This window comes from Nicotiana sylvestris, chromosome 7 (assembly GCF_000393655.2).
Source record: "Nicotiana sylvestris chromosome 7, ASM39365v2, whole genome shotgun sequence".
NCBI lineage: Eukaryota > Viridiplantae > Streptophyta > Magnoliopsida > Solanales > Solanaceae > Nicotiana > Nicotiana sylvestris.
The window spans coordinates 62,633,323-62,651,056 of NC_091063.1; the positions used below are offsets into that span (position 1 = coordinate 62,633,323).

Genomic DNA, 17,734 nt, shown 5'->3' on the forward strand with positions numbered 1-17,734 from the left:
TACCATCCTATTCTCTTACAGATAGTGAGGACACGAGCTTCAGTTACCGAAGACGCTGCCTCCAGAGCCGATATTGCTAGTGGTCGGGGTAGAGGCAGAGGTAGGGGTCGATGAGGAGCACGTGCTACAGTTAGAGCACCTATCAGAGCAGCAGTTGAGGAGCCGCCAATAGATCTTGTTGGGGGACAGGCACCGGAGGTGCCTGTTGTTGCCCCCGGACTTTAGGAGACTTTAGCACAATTCCTGAGCATGTTTAGAACATTGGCTCAGGCGGGGTTTATCCCAGTTGCATCATCTACTTCATAGATCGGGAGAGGAGCTCAGACTCCCGCCGCCCGTACTCCAGAGTAGCGAGTACACATTGGTCAAGTTTCAAGTGTCATGACGACACAACTTGTTGTTCCAGTTCAGCCCGTGGTTAGGCAACAACATCTGAGGAAGAGTAGCTTAGACTTGTGAAATTTACGAAGTTTTACCCTCTTACTTTCAGTGGTTTGGCTTCAGAGGATGCCCATGGTTTTCTAGATGAGTGCCACCATATTCTTCGCACAATGGGTATTAAGGAGACGAGTGGGGTTGCTTTTACTACAGTCCATCTTAAGGGAGCAGCATATCAGTGGAGGCGAGCATTTGAGTTGGGTAGCCGGCCGAGGAAGGTTCACTCACATGGGATTGGTTTTTAGAGTTCTTCTTGAGGGAGTATGTTCCTCAAACTCTTCGAGATGCCTGGCGTGCGAAGTTTGAGCAACTGTGCCACGACACTATGTCAGTGTCAGAGTATGCCATTAGATTTAGTGATTTGTCCAGACATGTACATGCTTTGGTTTCTACAGTTAGAGAGCGAGTCTGTATGTTCATTGAGGGGATCAATCATGATATCCAGTTCAACATGGCGTGGGAATTGGAGTCGAATGTTCCATTTCAGTAGGTGGTACAGATCGCTTGCCGACTAGAGGGCATGTAGGGTCAGGAGAGAAAGGATAGGGAGGCTAAAAAGCCTCGTAGACCAGGAGGATATACTAGTCCCTATTTTGGAGGCAAGGTACGCCATGGTAGAGGTTTTGTAGGTCAATTAGTTCAGTTTGCATTTCAGGCTTCGTGCGGTGCTTCATATATCTATGGGTCCCAGAGTGCCCGTGCCGAATAACTTCCATAGCCATGCCAGCGGAGAGGTTGCTTTGAGTGTAGAGATACCAGCCACATGGTGAGAAATTGTCCCAGACTGTAGAAAAATGCATCACAACGGGGTATTCAAGCTATGAGTTCATCTCCAGTTGTTAATATCCCTGCACTGCCAGCTTAGGGTGCAAGTCAGGCGAGTAGAGGGCACCTAAGAGGGGGAGGCCCGACCCGATGATGTGATTTCTACGGTAGTTCTGAGGCCACTGCACCAGATGATGTTGTACATGTATGGTTTCAATTTGTTATAGAGGCGCATCATTCGTATTTTGTTTCGGTTCCACTTATTGGGGTGAATCCTCCTATTTTGCTTCACATATGGGTGAGTTTCATTATTTTGTACTATGCTTATGTGTTTACCTCTATTGGGAGATTCTATAGTGGTAGCCCATGTCATTTATTTTATTTTATTCATTATTGAGACCTATGAGACTAGAAGTTAATTTCTATTACTCATTATGGCAGTTTGATGTGTTTTCTGGATGGTTGGTTATGATTTGTGGTTTAGATGCTCCCCAGGTGTGGGAGTTCAGTATGTGTTGTGATTTTATTGGCGGAATTGAATTAGTGGAAGGTTTCGAATGGTATGATATGTATACTACTTGTGATTCAGAGCGGAGGATGGGATCCTCGCGTTCCATGTGGTTTGATATGTTTGAACTGGGCTATGTGCCACGGTGAAAGTTATATCAAGATAAGATCCTTGTGATTAGTTCATATGTTTTGATTCTCCCTTGTGGAATTGATTTGTGGTGTGGTATTGATAGGAAGTTGTGCCTGTCGTGCTTGTTCAGTAGTTCTCTCCATGTTTCTCTTTGCATACTCGGTCACTTTCGCATTGTGCTTATTGGGTTTTAGCTTGAGAGGTGTGTGCCCGGGTGGCGTAATGTGACTTGTTGATTCGAGTGAATAGTTATGTGGTCTGCACATTTCTTGTATCGTTGTCGGTATTGTGAAGGTTTGGAACATGGTTCTAGCTGATATGAGGTTAATTATCAGTACTGGGTTTGAGTATGGACGTCTATTGTGATCAGAGATGCTACTTCGTGTGTTTGTATATGGTGAGTGTAGACATAGGTTATTGCAGCTAGTTGAGGCTAATACTGTGTGTTGGTGTATGAATCAGGTCTTTTGAAAACGATCGGATGGTGAGAAATTTGTTTCTAAGGCCTATTGGTATGGGTGGAAGGAAAAATCTTCAGTTGAGGTGGTGTTGTCGGGCTTACGTAGATTTGGGGTGACGTGGGGTCACTCGCGGGTGTATGTATGGTAACTTCACTCAGTGACTGATGACTTCGGAACGATTCTTGGCACGTTCGACGACGAATGTTTATTTAAGAGGGGAAAAATGTAACGACCCGACCTGTCGTTTTGAGAATTAGCATTCTGTTTGGTGGCTTAAAGTCTCGATCAGCTTCGTATTATGTATTATGACTAGCGTGTGTGGTCGAGTTCAAATTTCGGATGATTTGGGATCAATTTGGGAGAAAGATTCTTGTTTAAGAAGTTTAAACAGTAAGAGTTGATCGGAGTTTGACTTTTGTGAAGACGGCTCCGAACTATCATTTTGATGATTCCAATAATGTATTATGATGTTTTTAGGCATTTTATTTATTTTATCACATGATGTAGTCTAATAGTTCAGAGTAAATTGAGTTTGTGTTATGCATGTTTATTGACGGATAGAACTCCAATTTTTGTTGTATTTTGATATATGTAATTTTGGGCGACTTAGGTTAGTTAGCCTAACAAGTATTCATGTGATGATAGACTTATTAATTGTGATAAGTGAGCTAAAGAAGTGTGCTATTTATTTTTAATAAAATGATGAGCTAGATATATGAGGTTAAAATGGCAAATAAAGGAGGATCATTTATGGGACTAACCTTCTAATCGCAAGAAATTGTGAAGTGGAAGCTAAATTTTTGTAGCAACAAGTGATCGTGTTCTTTGGTTGGTCCGGTTCTATTAAATTTAATTTGGCCTTTTGATTTTCTATTTTCTAAAATTAAAAATGGCAATTGAATCAAAATAAGTACGGTTTTAATTTGATTTTTTTTTCCAATTTTGCAATAGACTTTATAATAGAACTTTACAAAATGGGATTCAAGTTTCTCGAACTTGATAATTTTTCAATATGGGTGCTTTAGTCCTAAAGTAATTTTATGTATCATACATGAACAAAAGTATGTCTTTTAGTTTTTAACTATGAATCTTTTTCGTCTCCAATAAGTGTCCTGTTCAACTACAAAAGTCGTAGCCACTTAAAATTATATTTTCCGTGACAAATTTTTTGTTGTGACTAAATTTTAGGTTAAACAGAGATAATTAAATAATTGTCACTAATTATTTACAATATTAGTGACAAAAACTAAGGTCATAATTAAATATAAACTTTGGTAGCTAAAGTTTACAATGGTTAACTATAAATTTCAATTTGTCACTATTTTAATACCATATTTTTTGCGACGAAATTTTTTCGTGTCCAAAGTTTTACCAATTTTAAGACAAATTATGATTTGTCACAAATTAGATACACCATTAGTGACAAAATAAAGTCACTGATAATATAAAATTCATGGCTAAAGTTATTCAATAATGGCACCAACTTATTTTTTTTGGTGGGAAACTTTAGTGGATAAAATATTTGCTACAAAATTTTATGTTTTGTCACTAAAAGTATGTGGCTTATATATTTAAATACGAAATATAATTTTCGTCACGAAAAGTGAATAGTTAGTGACGAATTTCGTCGTGGCTAAAAGTTTTGTAGGAAATATTATATTTGTTGTAGTGATTATCTTTGTTATTGAATATTTTAGTACAATGCTATGACTCTTCTCATATTATTGTATTATTTTCTTGAAAAATATATTATATATTTATATCGTGCTAGGACTACAGAAATATTTGGAGCATAAGTTACATATTTTGTGCTATGAAGATTTACCAGGAAAAAAAACCCGAAAAATCGAAAAAAACTGAGGAAAATCGAGATTGAAAAACTCGGCTTTGTTGGTTTGGTTTGGTCTATAGATTTAAAAACCCAACACTATTGGTGTGGTTTGATAATTGAAAATTCCAAACCAACCCGACCTATGTACATCCCTAGTCAGCATATGTGGTGGAATTCTATAATTATAAATCACTTCAAGAGATTCGAGAAGAGAAAATGCACAGTATTATCAATGCAACTATTACCCATTTTCATCTAACTGATTAGTACGCCCAATTGGGAGGTCGAAGAGGTTAAAACCCCACAGGAAAATAAAGAAAATTCATTTGTACTTATACATTTATGTACTATAGGAAACGCAAAATGCCCAGAAGGAAATGAATTTCTTGGATACGAGTTCAGTTCAAGCATCAAGAGAAACCATCTGGCTAAGAAATGGATTCGTAGTAGTTAACTCAGAACCATATGTCAAATGAAATTGAGAACACTGTATTGTGTAGAGGCAAAAATGATTGGATCAATATTCTGCATTCTTTCAAGCATTCTATTCCAAACACAAAACAGAAAAGTTCATGTACCAATACATTGCAAGACTATTTGGTTGACTCACTTCTGACAGTCAATACTTGAAAAACATTGTGCAATGCTGGAGAATCTCCACACAAAGTAAAGCTTAAGTCATACTTCTGTGCCACAGAACCAAGGAGCAACCACCCACTACTTAGAAAATAGAATGACATTGATTTCAGAGCATCCTATCAGAGCATATTCTTCGATTTGAGATTGAGTTCCTACGCATATGGAACTGGAATTCTCTGTGTTTCTGGGCCAGCTGCCATATCTTCCCAAAGTAAATCCGAGAGTGCCATTGTCAATTCTCCAACTTCCCCTGTCACAATAAACAATGTTATTCTTCTCTCCTATGCTTGCAAGTTGCAAATTATCGATATCCATCCAATTTTAATTCAAATGGGTCAGACATAAACTAGAAGAGCACGCCAACATTTCCAGCTTCCATTTAAGATATTGCATATTAAGCATTCATCATAGCAACCTTGTTGTAAAGGAAGTGACAAAAAAAACTAGTTGAGTGGACTTACCATTTCCAATAGGTTTCTCATCCCACATAATGATAGGTAATAAAGGAAGTGTGCTTCCAACATACATCATTTCAGCAGCCTTTTTGGCATCTTCAACCATAATGTCAGTAGTTTTGACGCTTTTCAAACGTCCCTGCTCAATCAACTTGGGTGCAAGTTGAAGAAGCCTCATAGCAGTACAGCCACTTAAGATCTTATCAAAGCTAGGCAAAATCAGCTCCTCCTCAGAAGTTATGAAAGCAACATTCACATTTGGACCCTCAGCGATATAACCTTCTTCGTCAACCCAAATAGAAGCGAATGCTCCCTTATCCTCGGCTTCCATTTTGGAGAGGACATTCGGCAAGTAGTTCACATTTTTCATAGTGGCAAAAAGAGGTGATTTCATGGGGATTGCAGAAGTTATCACTTTTACCCCTTCTTTGCATTGTGAGAAATCCTCGTCAATCACCACAGCGTAGAATGCAGATGTTGGGCATCCAGCTGGGGAGAGTAAGAAGTCCCCAGGCCCTGCGCTCAACCAATATCTCAGAGTGCCTTTCCTCATCTTTGATGCTGCAGCAAGTTGAATTAGAATCCTTTTAAGTTCTGAAAATGTAAATGGAGACGCGACTCTGGCTTTGGATGCTGATCTAAGGAAGCGGTTAAGATGGACATCCAATTCGTACAAATAACTGCATTAGAAGACCAAAGAGAAGCTGAATCAACCACAACTACAGCTTAGTATCTTAACTCCATTAGAGCATCTGTTACTTTAGTAAATCTAAGAATACATGAAGTGTAAAATTATTCTAGCATACACGTCCATTATATTGCCACTTATCCCAGAGTCTAACATAAAGTTAATACTTTGAGAGATCAATTCACAAATTATAATATTATTGTTTTCAGGAACTAGAGTAGACTCATACCCATCCAAAATAATAGCGGTGTCAAAGACACCATGACCTCGATGAACCATGTGATCATCAATTGGAATAACCATCATTGCTGGATCAAGAATGATTCCGCCAAATATGCTAGAATACATTACCGGATAAGGTTGCTGCTTCACTGAATTCCATTTCTCGTGCAACTTTTCAAGTAACTGTTTCAACAAAAACATCTAACTATAGTCAAGACGCACTAAAAATGTGGACGACTGTCAATGGCTAATAGTCGAAATATTGCACATGCTGGGAACTTATTTGATTCATTTTCTTTTGCTTTAGATCATTAACTTTTAACAATTAGACATGATCTGTGCCTAGCTTAAATTTGAGAAAAAGAGCACGCATAAAAAGATGCCAAGAATCAAGTTCGCTGGACTTCATTCATCTTATATCACATGCTGCATTACTTTGATTTTCTCAAAACACTGAAACTCTTTTCTTTTTGAAAACCAAGAAAGCACGGTTCGAAACTTGGTGAATAATGGGCCCGTCCCTCAACCCTTCTCATTAAAATACTGAAACTACTATATCAAGAAATATTATAATAGCTATGAGCTAAAACTGAAGGTCTAGCTATGAGAAAAAACTGAATAATATCCACCAACTAAATACTCACTAGTAGCAGAGGAACTACTAGCAATTGAAAGAGGAGAAGTGCATATGTTTCAAACACAATCTTATTTTTGAGCACAAAGCAATTATACTGGAGTTTACCATAAGAACTAGCATCTCAAGGAGGGTCCCTACAAGCAAATTAATTTCCCTTCCCTCCGGTCACAGTTATATCATAAACTATTATCTATCAACTCATTCAACATTTTATATGGGTTGATAGTAAAAACTATTATCTATCAACTCATTCAACATTCAACCATCGCCACGCAAACCCCATCTCCAAGAATAACATGTTAAGAATAGTCTTTTATCTTTGATCGCTTTTTTGTGCACTCATATAGCCCCTACTTGTATAGAAGATTGGTCTTTTATAGAGAATCATGTTCTGATGTAAATTCTCTACTTTTTGGTATACTTCCACGGGAGTTCTCTCCCTTTTGATTAATACAATTTTACCTTATCAAAAAAATCATAAATTTTCCAATATTGGGATTCCGGAACAAATAACTCTGTGGAACTACAAAATTGCCAAAAAAGCCAATAATGGAAATGGAACAGTATCTAGTCAAGCTAAAGATAAAAAGGGATTTAACAATTTCACCTCGTCAGAGGACGAGAACACATGAACTTTGAAATCTTCCATATTCGCAGTCTCTGTTGCTATAGCTGCTTCTCGGGAAAAACCATATCACAAACACCAAACAGCAAGTTATGTTTGAAAATCATCAAAACTAGTTAGAGAAAATCCAACATAATTAGATAGAGAGTACCTGATGTTTGATCAAAAGAAGAGTTGGATGCAGCCATAGCGCAAACGATTGAAACTTTACAAAGGAATCGGAGATGGGTATTGAACTTAAGGTGTAAGAGGAAGTTTTATAGTAGCAGAAAATAGATGAAATATGAGACAAAAGCAGTCCTGTTGGTCCCATTAAACTAGTGTAAAGAACAGAAAAGAATCAAATTTTGTCTTATAGTTTGTAGTTGGTACTAGATTGTATTGGATTTTGGATAATGGTCTGATGCTTTAAGACGGGAGCTGCCGTCCAACAATTCTATTTTACAATTTCATCATGAATTTCGCCCCAAAATTGGATTTCAAAGTGTCTTTTCTGCTTTGTATAGAACAGCCCCGGAGCTCTCTCCCACCTATAATGTACAATGATGCAGTTCGCTATGGGCTTACAGAGCATATGAAATGAGCGTCCACTAGATGTTACAAGAAATTAAGAGAAAAATAAATAGAATGATAATTCATTTGCCAAATATTAGCAGGCGCATTTGCTGACCCAAAATTAAATATTATATTTCAGCTATTAATACTCCAAATAGAATAAAGTCCATGATGGACAGAGTTTATGGCACGCATAAAGCGTAATAGACTAATCGGTTCCAAAGATAAAATTCATTGAAGAAGGAGAGAAGCAAATGTTCAAGATGATCATAATAAAGAGGCAAGTGCTCTATAAGAGCACCAAGACATAACACTTTATAAGACCTCATGGAAGAGGCTGAGGCACCTGAAAATAATGAGATCTCGATAAGTTATGTCTTTATCGTGTGATGATGGAACCGATATAAAATGATCGTCAACGATATTGTTGATATAATGTAGAGCTCAATATTATTAATATTGACGAGGATCTTGAGCTCAAATCTGTCATGGAATTTGGACAGATAAATGATTGGCTAAATGAAAAATAAGCAATGAAAATTGACTTCACCTGAAAAATATGAAATTGGACGGATAGTCCATTGTGCAAAAAGTGAAATGAAAAATTAAGTCGATAGACATAAAGACGACTTGTGGCACAAGATTTTCGTAAATATCCTCGTATTCTTTATATGGAGACATGTTTTACTGTGGTGAATGGAGCCATTTCAGATTTTGGTCTGACAATACATTTGATATGCATATAATAAAAATTCTTGAAGGATTTAAATTGTTCTAAGCATATTAAGTTCCCAAAAAATTTATTAAATAAAGCTTCGACAAATCCTTATGTAGATTAGAGCGATTATGGCGTACATGTTTTGTTTCTGTGTCTAGTGCAATTGGTGCACTAATATATCTGGCTAGAACCACGAGTATAACAATATGCTAGCCAAATATAGTTTTATTCGTATGTGGAGATATTGGAATACAAGTAGTGTTATATTTCAAAAGGAATACTTGATGTAGATCTGTTTATTCTAACAAATATTGCCAAGATTTTATTAGTTATGCAAATGCAAGCATTTTCCTGAAGCTCGTTCTTCAAACAATCTATTTGCATGTGAGAGTACTGCCATATTATCATATTACAAGGCAGTTAATTGTTGATACTTATTCAACTCATGCCAAGATAAGCAACTGATAAAGCAAGGAACTCAACACACAATAGGCGTGTGACTTTTCTTTGAAGAGAAGATTCCAATAATACTGAAGATAATGATGTTTGCTTATCTCAATTGGAAGAAGGATATATTGAAGGCAACAAAATAAAGCATATTTCACCAAAATTCTTTTCAGACATGAACTTCGATAGATTGGTGATATAGACGTTCAACAAATTTATTTGATTAATAATTTGGTGGATCTGTTCAATGAATCATTACCAACCCCAGCATTTGAGAAGCTGGTATACGAGATTGGAATGCATCATTTCCGAAAAGTAAAGTTGTTTAACCAAAAATCTGAATCTTTGGTCAAAGTTAGAAAGAAATTCGGGTTACTGATAATCAGGAGACGAAAATAAAATATTTTTGTGAATGATGGTAAAGCAGTAAATAGTTTTGTATTTCAGTAAGATCTCAATAGTATTTCGTGTCCTTACAGATGTTGAGTCCTTCTCCTTTTATAGTTGATTCTAGGAGAAGGTATTATGCTTTTGTCTTAATGAAACAATTATGGGCAATAAATGACATTAAATAAGACGTTACACAATCATTCCTATTTAATACCAATTCTCTAACGTATTGAGTATTAATATTGAATTTAAACTCCTTTTTGTCATCATATCCATGTCTTCAATGCCTTCTGATCTCTTGGCTTTATATGACCTAAATAGGTACGAAGCGTGTATTATTCAAATTGCCTCTCGTGCCTATTTAACTTTCCTTTCCCCGTATCTGTTGTCACTCGTGCCTCTTAACTGATCATCATGTTTTGACCATTTGACCAGTACACGTGTCATGCCACGTCACCTTTAATGTAAATTCAGTTTTTTCCCAATACAAAAGTGATGTTTTCATCCGAGGGAATAAGATATGCGCTGCACTCTTTTTTCCTTAGCTGAGGTTTTATCCCATTGAGTTTTCCTAGCAAGGTTTTTAACGAGGCAGCAAACAATGCGTATTACAAGATATGTGTACTCTTTTTCCTTCACTAAGATTTTTTTTCATGTGGTTTTTATAGTAAGGTTTTAACGAGGCACATTATTATGGACATCCAAGGGAGAGTGTTATAAAATATAATTATAGTGGATGTCCATAACCACCAAATGAGTAATACCCACTACTCTTCTCCATTATCTCCATAACTCCCACCACTCTAATACTTATGGAGTTATGGTTGTAATTCTCATACCTCCCCCATGATCTCAAATGCTTAATGGCATATTTATGAAATTCTTTTGGTATACCTCTATGTAGTACCATAAATAGAGGATGAAAAGTCATTTTGTAACACACTTGGAATACATGGAAGAAATAAGATTCTCTCCTCTCTTGCTCCCTACATTCTTGTCTATTTGCTTGTTTTATATATTACTTTGAGCTAAGTTTCTTAACAGGCTAATCTTTTTTTTTTATTTATAAAAGAATGTAATTATTTATTATTTATTATTGAGTTTTTGACCAATATTGTCCCTTATTTTTGAGGGTATGTCTATTTTGGTTCCTCAAATATAATCTTGAGCATATTTAGCCCCTTAAGTATGCTAAAGTGGAGCACCTTTAGTCTCACTGACACAATGTGTTCAAAAACTAACAGTGTTACCTAACTCTGATTCATGAAGCAAATCTTCTGCTTTGAAGCAAAACGTTTCCTCTCGTTTTATTGGATAATGCAAATTATCACTTTAATTCCTTATTTTTATATAATGTCTTCTAAAATTTTGACCTTGAAAATATCCCCTTCTGTGCCTGTTTTCAATGACAAAATGATATTGTATAGCCGCTGCAAAAATAATAGCCGAAAAAATATATAAAAATATGTATATTTTTTTTGTATATATATACATTTAAAAATGACAAAATTACATAATAATGCACTCCATAAGTTGATCTTGCATTATTTTAGCCCACTTACAAGTTTGCAAATGTGTAGCCAAATATCAATAAGCTTAGATCTGAATTTTTTTCCAGTTTTTTTATTCTCTATATCTTCAAGCGTGAAATATTTCCATTCTCCTTTTTCCTCAAGTTTCTACATACCTATCACAACTACGAAAATTCACAAACAGACACGAGAAATCTAAAATCTCATCTTCTTTAATGCTAATCTTGTTAGTTTTTGAATATGATTTTATGAGAAATTTGGAGTGGGTATTGTTTGAACTTATTAAAATTAGTCTAAGTAGACTGTATACAAAGTTTGAAGTCCTTTAGTGGAGATTTGGAATAGTCTTAATCAAGAATTGCAAGTGAAAATCGTACAAAGAATTCATCAGAGATGCTTATACACTTTTATACAAAGAAGTATATTATATATATAGTTGTATAAAAGTGTATAAAAATGTATATATAAAAATATATAAGCACAATAGTGAAAATGTAAAATGTTAGTGATAAGAAATGTGAGAAATCCACCAAATACTTATAAATAATGTATTAGCCTTGTATAAAATAATGTATAAGATATGTTTATACACTATTATACATTACTTATACAATATTTTACACTATTATACAAATAAATCCTATTAATGGAGCTTCACTGGTTCTTCTTCTTCTTTGGGCATCTTCTGAAATTCAACTCAAATCTACCTCAAATATGCTCCAAAGCACTTCAAATTTGAGTTTTGAACTTCCCTTGACGATCCCAATCAATTGGGTTAAAACCCAATCCAAACAACTAACAAAATCGAAAAATTTAATTTCTGAAATTCAACTCAAATCTACCTCAAATCTGCTTCAAATCACTTCAAAATTGAGTTTTAAACTTTCCTTGACGATCCCAATCAATTGGGCCAACACCCAATCCAAACAACTAACAAAATCGAAAAATTCAATTTCTGAAATTGAAGCTTCGAATGACCTTTAATGGTGACTCCAAAAATAATAATTCTCTTAAGTGGTATTTCTTCTTCTCATCTTAATAGTGATTATCAACTTTGAATCTGGAAGGAGAATTGAAGAATATATATAATAATAGAGAAACTTTGGGGTGCAAAGTCGTGAAAGAGGAAGAAGAAGAACGAAGAAAAGAAAAAAATAGGGTGGGCTAACTGATGAAAAATAATTTTCAGATTATGTACAACCTGGGCCATATCATGTAAGGGCTTCAAACGTGGGCCATTTTTTGATGGACTGTTGGGCCAAGTGACAAGGAGCGTAATTCCCCCTTTAAAAATTTTGGTTGATTTTTTCAAAAAGAAAAGTTAAAATTTGAAAAAAATAGAGCTACCTGGATCACTTCTAGGCATATTATTGAAGCAAAGAATAACCAGGTTGTATTATCAGTTTTAGCCCGTGCCAGAAACTATTTACATCTGGTAATCGAAAAAGTATATAAAATTTGTATAGTTTTTGTATATTAACATACAAAATGTATATATATACAAAAATATATATATATATTTTGTACATTTTTTCGGCTATTATTTTTACAACGGTTATACAGTATGATTTTTCAAATCCCTTTCAAATATTTTACTTTGTAAATTATGATTTTATTGTATTTTTATATAGTCTTTTAATACGTAATTTTTTATTTCAAAATCATATTTCCTTATATTTACACTAAAAATTAGATTTGCTCCAAACCTCTTTTCTTCTTCTTTTTGTGTGCGCACGTATGAAGACCCTAGTAGTGCTACCATGTTGGATCTTCCCCTAGAAAAATGAGTTAATATGAGATTAATTAAGTCTATTCCAAACCCTACAATATCTTATTGGAATCGAGAAAAATATTATTCAAAGTCAGATACAGTAATTTTTAAACCAAAATTTCTTAAATAGCATAATGTGAAGAAAGTGATGAAGATTATGAAATTTTCTGTGAGTATTTTCATTCAGCACTATACAATATTTAGACAAAATATAAAAGAATCTATTATAACTAACTTATCCGGCTGTCCTATTTTCTATTGGCTAAAAATAAAGAATAAATAAAATTTGTACAGAATTCTTGTTATTCTAGAAGCTTATCCAACGATCCAGATGTTGCTAAGACAATAAGGATCAATGTCTCTGATGAAATTAACACATTTAATCCAACACTAATTAGGCCTCCACGTGTAGCTCTTTAGTCCAAATGTGTGAAGACTAATATCTTTACTTCTTTACTTTGTTTATGTCGAAGACAACTTTGTAGCTTCTCTGATTTTTTTTTGTTCATCAGCCGTCTTCTTCAAATCATTTTGCTTCATACAAATTATCTCCATTAGTTGTGCCAACACTCCCTCCCCCCCTCCCGGTCAAGATGGAGGGGAGAGGAGAGATGCCCATCTTGCGAAGATTCAAAGAATGAGAAGGCCCGGAAAGGGATTTTGTGACGATTTGGGAGGAAGAAGGAACAAAAGAGAGGGAAATCAGGCCAGAAAGTTACTATTTCCGTATAAAATGGCAATCGAGCTCGACAAGTTTAGTATGCTAATGAAAGACAAGATTTTTAGTTATGTGAATCGCCGATTAACTGTCGGAATGAACTGGTATTGGTACCCAATTTTTTCCTCATATATTTTAAATATGAATATATATTTTCAAAATAGTACACACGCATTGTTATTAGATTTACAAGCATGTCCAAGTGTTTTCACAATTTTTTCTATAAATTTTTAAAGGCTTTAAATCAATTGATCCCTGCATTTTAGTATACAAATATCAAATAACTATCCCTCATATTATTTTATGATAATTTAATCATATAAATTCTTCATTTACGCCCATATAGTATTTAAATATTATTGTATTTTTATAGTTACATTTGCATTTTTAGGCTAGAATTGCACATTTTATAATAATGGCCTATATACATGCATAATTATATTATTTACACGGAAAATGACTTTTATATTTTTTATAATATCAAGTAATTATTTTAAATTATTTTCATGCACAAGTGATATTTTTATCATTTAAAAATTATTTTATAAAATTATTTTACTAAATTAAATGGGTATTTAACTAATAGCCCTAAAATTCCTATTTTTTTGAACCTAGGCTACCAAACCAGCCCAATGCCTAAAATACCTAGCGCAATTACCCTGACCCAATAATCCAACCCGTTCATAACCCGCTCAGCCCGGAATCTATCCTGGCCGTTGATCTCAGAAGATCAACGGTCCAAAACCCTCTTTCCTTTTTAATATCCCTAACCCCAAACCCTACCTTATTTCCAAAATGATGCCGCCTCTCAATCCTCTCCTCTCTCAGCCTTCCCCTAACCCTAGCCCGCTGTCACCTGAACCCCTTCGATCTATGGGGTTTCTCTTTGATCTTGGGCCTTATCTGGCCTCCTATCTCTACTGGTTATACGATTTCTACGCTGTTTGATGTGAATATTAAGAGCCTCGAACCAAATCTGGTTCAAAGTCTCTCCTTTCTCGACTATTCCGTCTATGTTCACTCCGATACTTGTGAGTGTGAGTATCTTCTTATTTGTTTTTGGGTTTCAAATCTCTGGTTCAAACCAGATTTGATTCGCTTCTGTCCTTCTTATGAACCTAGCTATTTTCTGGTTGAATTCATCTAGATCTCTCTAGATCTAAAACGATTTTGTGTTTGTTTGGTATTTCTCCTTTAAGATTTTCTGTTATTACTATTGTTATTGACCGATTTCGTTTACTCTAAAAGCTAGGGTTTTGATTTCTGAGGGATTTCTGCAAAAAGGTTTTAGCATTTAAATGTTCTCATCTCTGACTTTCTTATTTACTCTTCGAGTGATTTTTACTTGATTTAATCCAGCTCCATGTGTATGTCTTTGTGTTTTTAGGGTTTTGATTATTTGATTGTTTATCCTGCTGTCTTTTGCCCATTTACCTTTAATCATGTCAATTAAGTGTTAATTGATTTTATTACCCAAATTTGGGTTTGAATTTAGTACCTGTATCTCCTTATTAAGATTTTACCCGCTTTACCTTATTTATGTGATTAATTATCCGTGCTACTGGCTTGATTTTGTGTTCTGACTTTAATTAACTTCTAGACCTACTACTTACCTTATTTAGACCTCAATCTCGGCTGCTGATTTATTCCGTGTTAATTTAAGTGATACCTCCATGATTCTGCCTATTAATTGATTCCTATTAAGCCTTAATTGACTGATTGATTGATCTCTTTGCCTTATTTGTGTACCATTGATTCTCCTACCTTATTTGGTATTACTCTACTATATGCTATAAAACCCTTCATCATTCTGATTTTTAGACTCAGACTCACACACCTACGCTTACAAACACACACAGATACATACGAACTCCTACTTACACACTTACACAATTTAAGTTGCTTGATTTGCAGCACTGTCTATCCGGCTAAAAGCCAAGGCTAGACTCTTGGATTCCACTTGCCTTCACCTTCTTGTTTGTTATCTCCTCAACTGGTATGCCTCAATTTCTGTTACCATGCTGTATTCTATATGCTATGTAGTCCGTTCACAATAGATATCAACATGCCTCGGTTTCATGTTTGGTTCTCTCTTAACTAGCATGCCTCAATTCCCGTTAACCCATCATGTTCTGTGTGCTAGTATGAATAGTTTACCTTAACATGTTTCTGTTTGATCCATGATTTCTCTGTACTTCGTTCTAGACTGATATGCTTCAATTTCCTACTATCCTGCTCTATGTGTTCATTTGGTTGGTTATCTTAACTTCAGCATGCTTCTGTTCAATATATGTCTACATGTTTGCACCTAGTGGTAATTAATAAACCAAATCAACTTCAGTCATATGAAACCTTACTGATTCAGTTGTATGCCTCTATTCATAACATGTTTAGATATTGCAAATATGTATGGTCAGTTCTGTTTGTAGCTCAAGTGACCCTGCTCTTTTGTGATTGCTTTAGTTGACACAGTATTTATACCAATATGTCTGGATTCTGCCTGTCTAGGTAGAATTCTATTTCTGTTTGCTCCTGAAGAAAACTATTTTCTAAAAACTATCCCCTATTCTTTATATGTACTAATTTTCAAATTTCCACTCTTAGCTACCTAGGTTCCTACCACCTCCATTGTATGGATCCAATGTGAGCATTGCCCGGGGTCTTTGAGGCTCTTTGGGAACTTTGACACACTAGAAGCATGGCTTAAGGTGTTATGGATCCTACTACCTGTGTATATCAGACTTTCTTGCTTGACGGCTTGGTTTCCAGGATTGATGTTGGTCCTGTCAAGGCTCCATATAGTGCAATGAATAGCTTTGTATAATTTATTCATACCGGTCCGTGATAATAATTTCTGTAATGAACAGATCTGGGGTTTGCTAGTAAAAGTTGGGGGGTTTATTCTATATCTTTACTTGAAACTTGGGTAGAAAACCTGCCTATAGGTTCATTGATGATTATGTGAGGGTTACTGCTTGTTTAACAATCATGTCTATAAGGCTTCCTGATTGCTTTGTTCTATACCTCATGCGCATACCAAAAATCCTGTTCATAGATTCTTTGCACTAGAAATTCTGTCCATAGGATCCATGAACAGTTTTACATGCATTAGTAACTGTCGCTGGGGTGATTTTTGTCATTCGAATTCTGCCCGAGGTTCAGCTCCGTACGGCAGTCAAGCCCAGCCTTGACTTCATCCTTTCCAACACTTAGATTTATTTTTAGGATGTTTGAGACTTAGATGAATTTAGGCAACAAAATGAAGTAAAAGGCACACACAAAAATTACTGGAATTTCTCCCCAACTTATATTAAAATGTGAATACAAGAACACAATAAGCCAACCCTATGGACAAGATAAAGAATTCCCTAATTCCCTGCCCCAAAACGATTTCCTACCCTTAGGAATATACTTAAACGAAATTGGCAAACACTTGCCACAAGACTCTATTTTTCTGCCTTGTTTAGGATAACCTATACACATATTTATAAGGCAGGATTATACAATCAGTTGACAAGCCCCAAATGATAAGCAAACATAGGGAAACATGCTAAAAACATGTAGCACAAAGTCACAAAGTCAACCATGACTTAAAAACGTGCCCATGATTAGCCATGTTTGAAATGGGCAGTTGTAACCGCTCAACCGCCCTATCATGTGCACTGCATGTGTTTGATTTGGCCAATTCCTGAACGCCCAAGGCTCGCATTGTGCCCAACCTTGCCCTTTGACATTGCTCCTTCCTAATGCCATAATCATAGCTTGCTGCCCACTGACTTAGCTGCACCCGCTCATTGCCACAGTTGCCCGCTTATGTCAAGTCGCCCCCAACTTGATCAAATCTACCCGCATCAATTGCCATTGCTTGTCCTGCATTGCCTTGTCTTGCCTTGCCATGTATTTTCCCCTGCTTTGACATGGCCTTGCCTTGCCATTGTTATGCCAACCCGCACGTTCAAGTGAAGTGCGCCTTGCTTCCTTTCAAGGTGCATTTGTCAAGCCCGCATAGTCCGTCATGCCGAGCTGCCCGTCATGATGTTGCCCCATTTTTTTAGGTTGTGTGCTAAGGCCATCATGAAAATCCTTATCACAACCCATACCTACCGAGGAACCTTGTCAACGGGCTAACAAACCATCCCCACCCGAAGAATTCGTCGTCCTCGACGTAGCAATTTTCACATTTTTCAGCACCACTATAGGCT

At 35.8% G+C, this 17,734-nt stretch overlaps 1 protein-coding gene across 2 annotated transcripts; it reads right to left on the reverse strand.

Moving 5' to 3' along the window:
- Positions 1-4,604: 4,604 nt before the first annotated feature.
- LOC104238705 (D-amino-acid transaminase, chloroplastic-like) lies at positions 4,605-7,929 on the reverse strand. Of its 2 annotated transcripts, none has more exons than XM_009793155.2 (5): positions 7,553-7,929; positions 7,384-7,448; positions 6,147-6,322; positions 5,236-5,909; positions 4,605-5,024 (listed from the first exon to the last, which is right to left on the reverse strand). In XM_009793155.2, the coding sequence occupies exons 1-5, from the start codon at positions 7,587-7,589 to the stop codon at positions 4,927-4,929; spliced, it is 1,050 nt and encodes a 349-aa protein (XP_009791457.1). In that variant the 5' UTR covers positions 7,590-7,929; the 3' UTR covers positions 4,605-4,926. The 2 variants fall into 2 exon arrangements, with proteins under 2 accessions (XP_009791457.1, XP_009791456.1); XM_009793154.2 differs by having other exon boundaries at positions 7,384-7,451; positions 7,553-7,681.
- Positions 7,930-17,734: the final 9,805 nt, after the last annotated feature.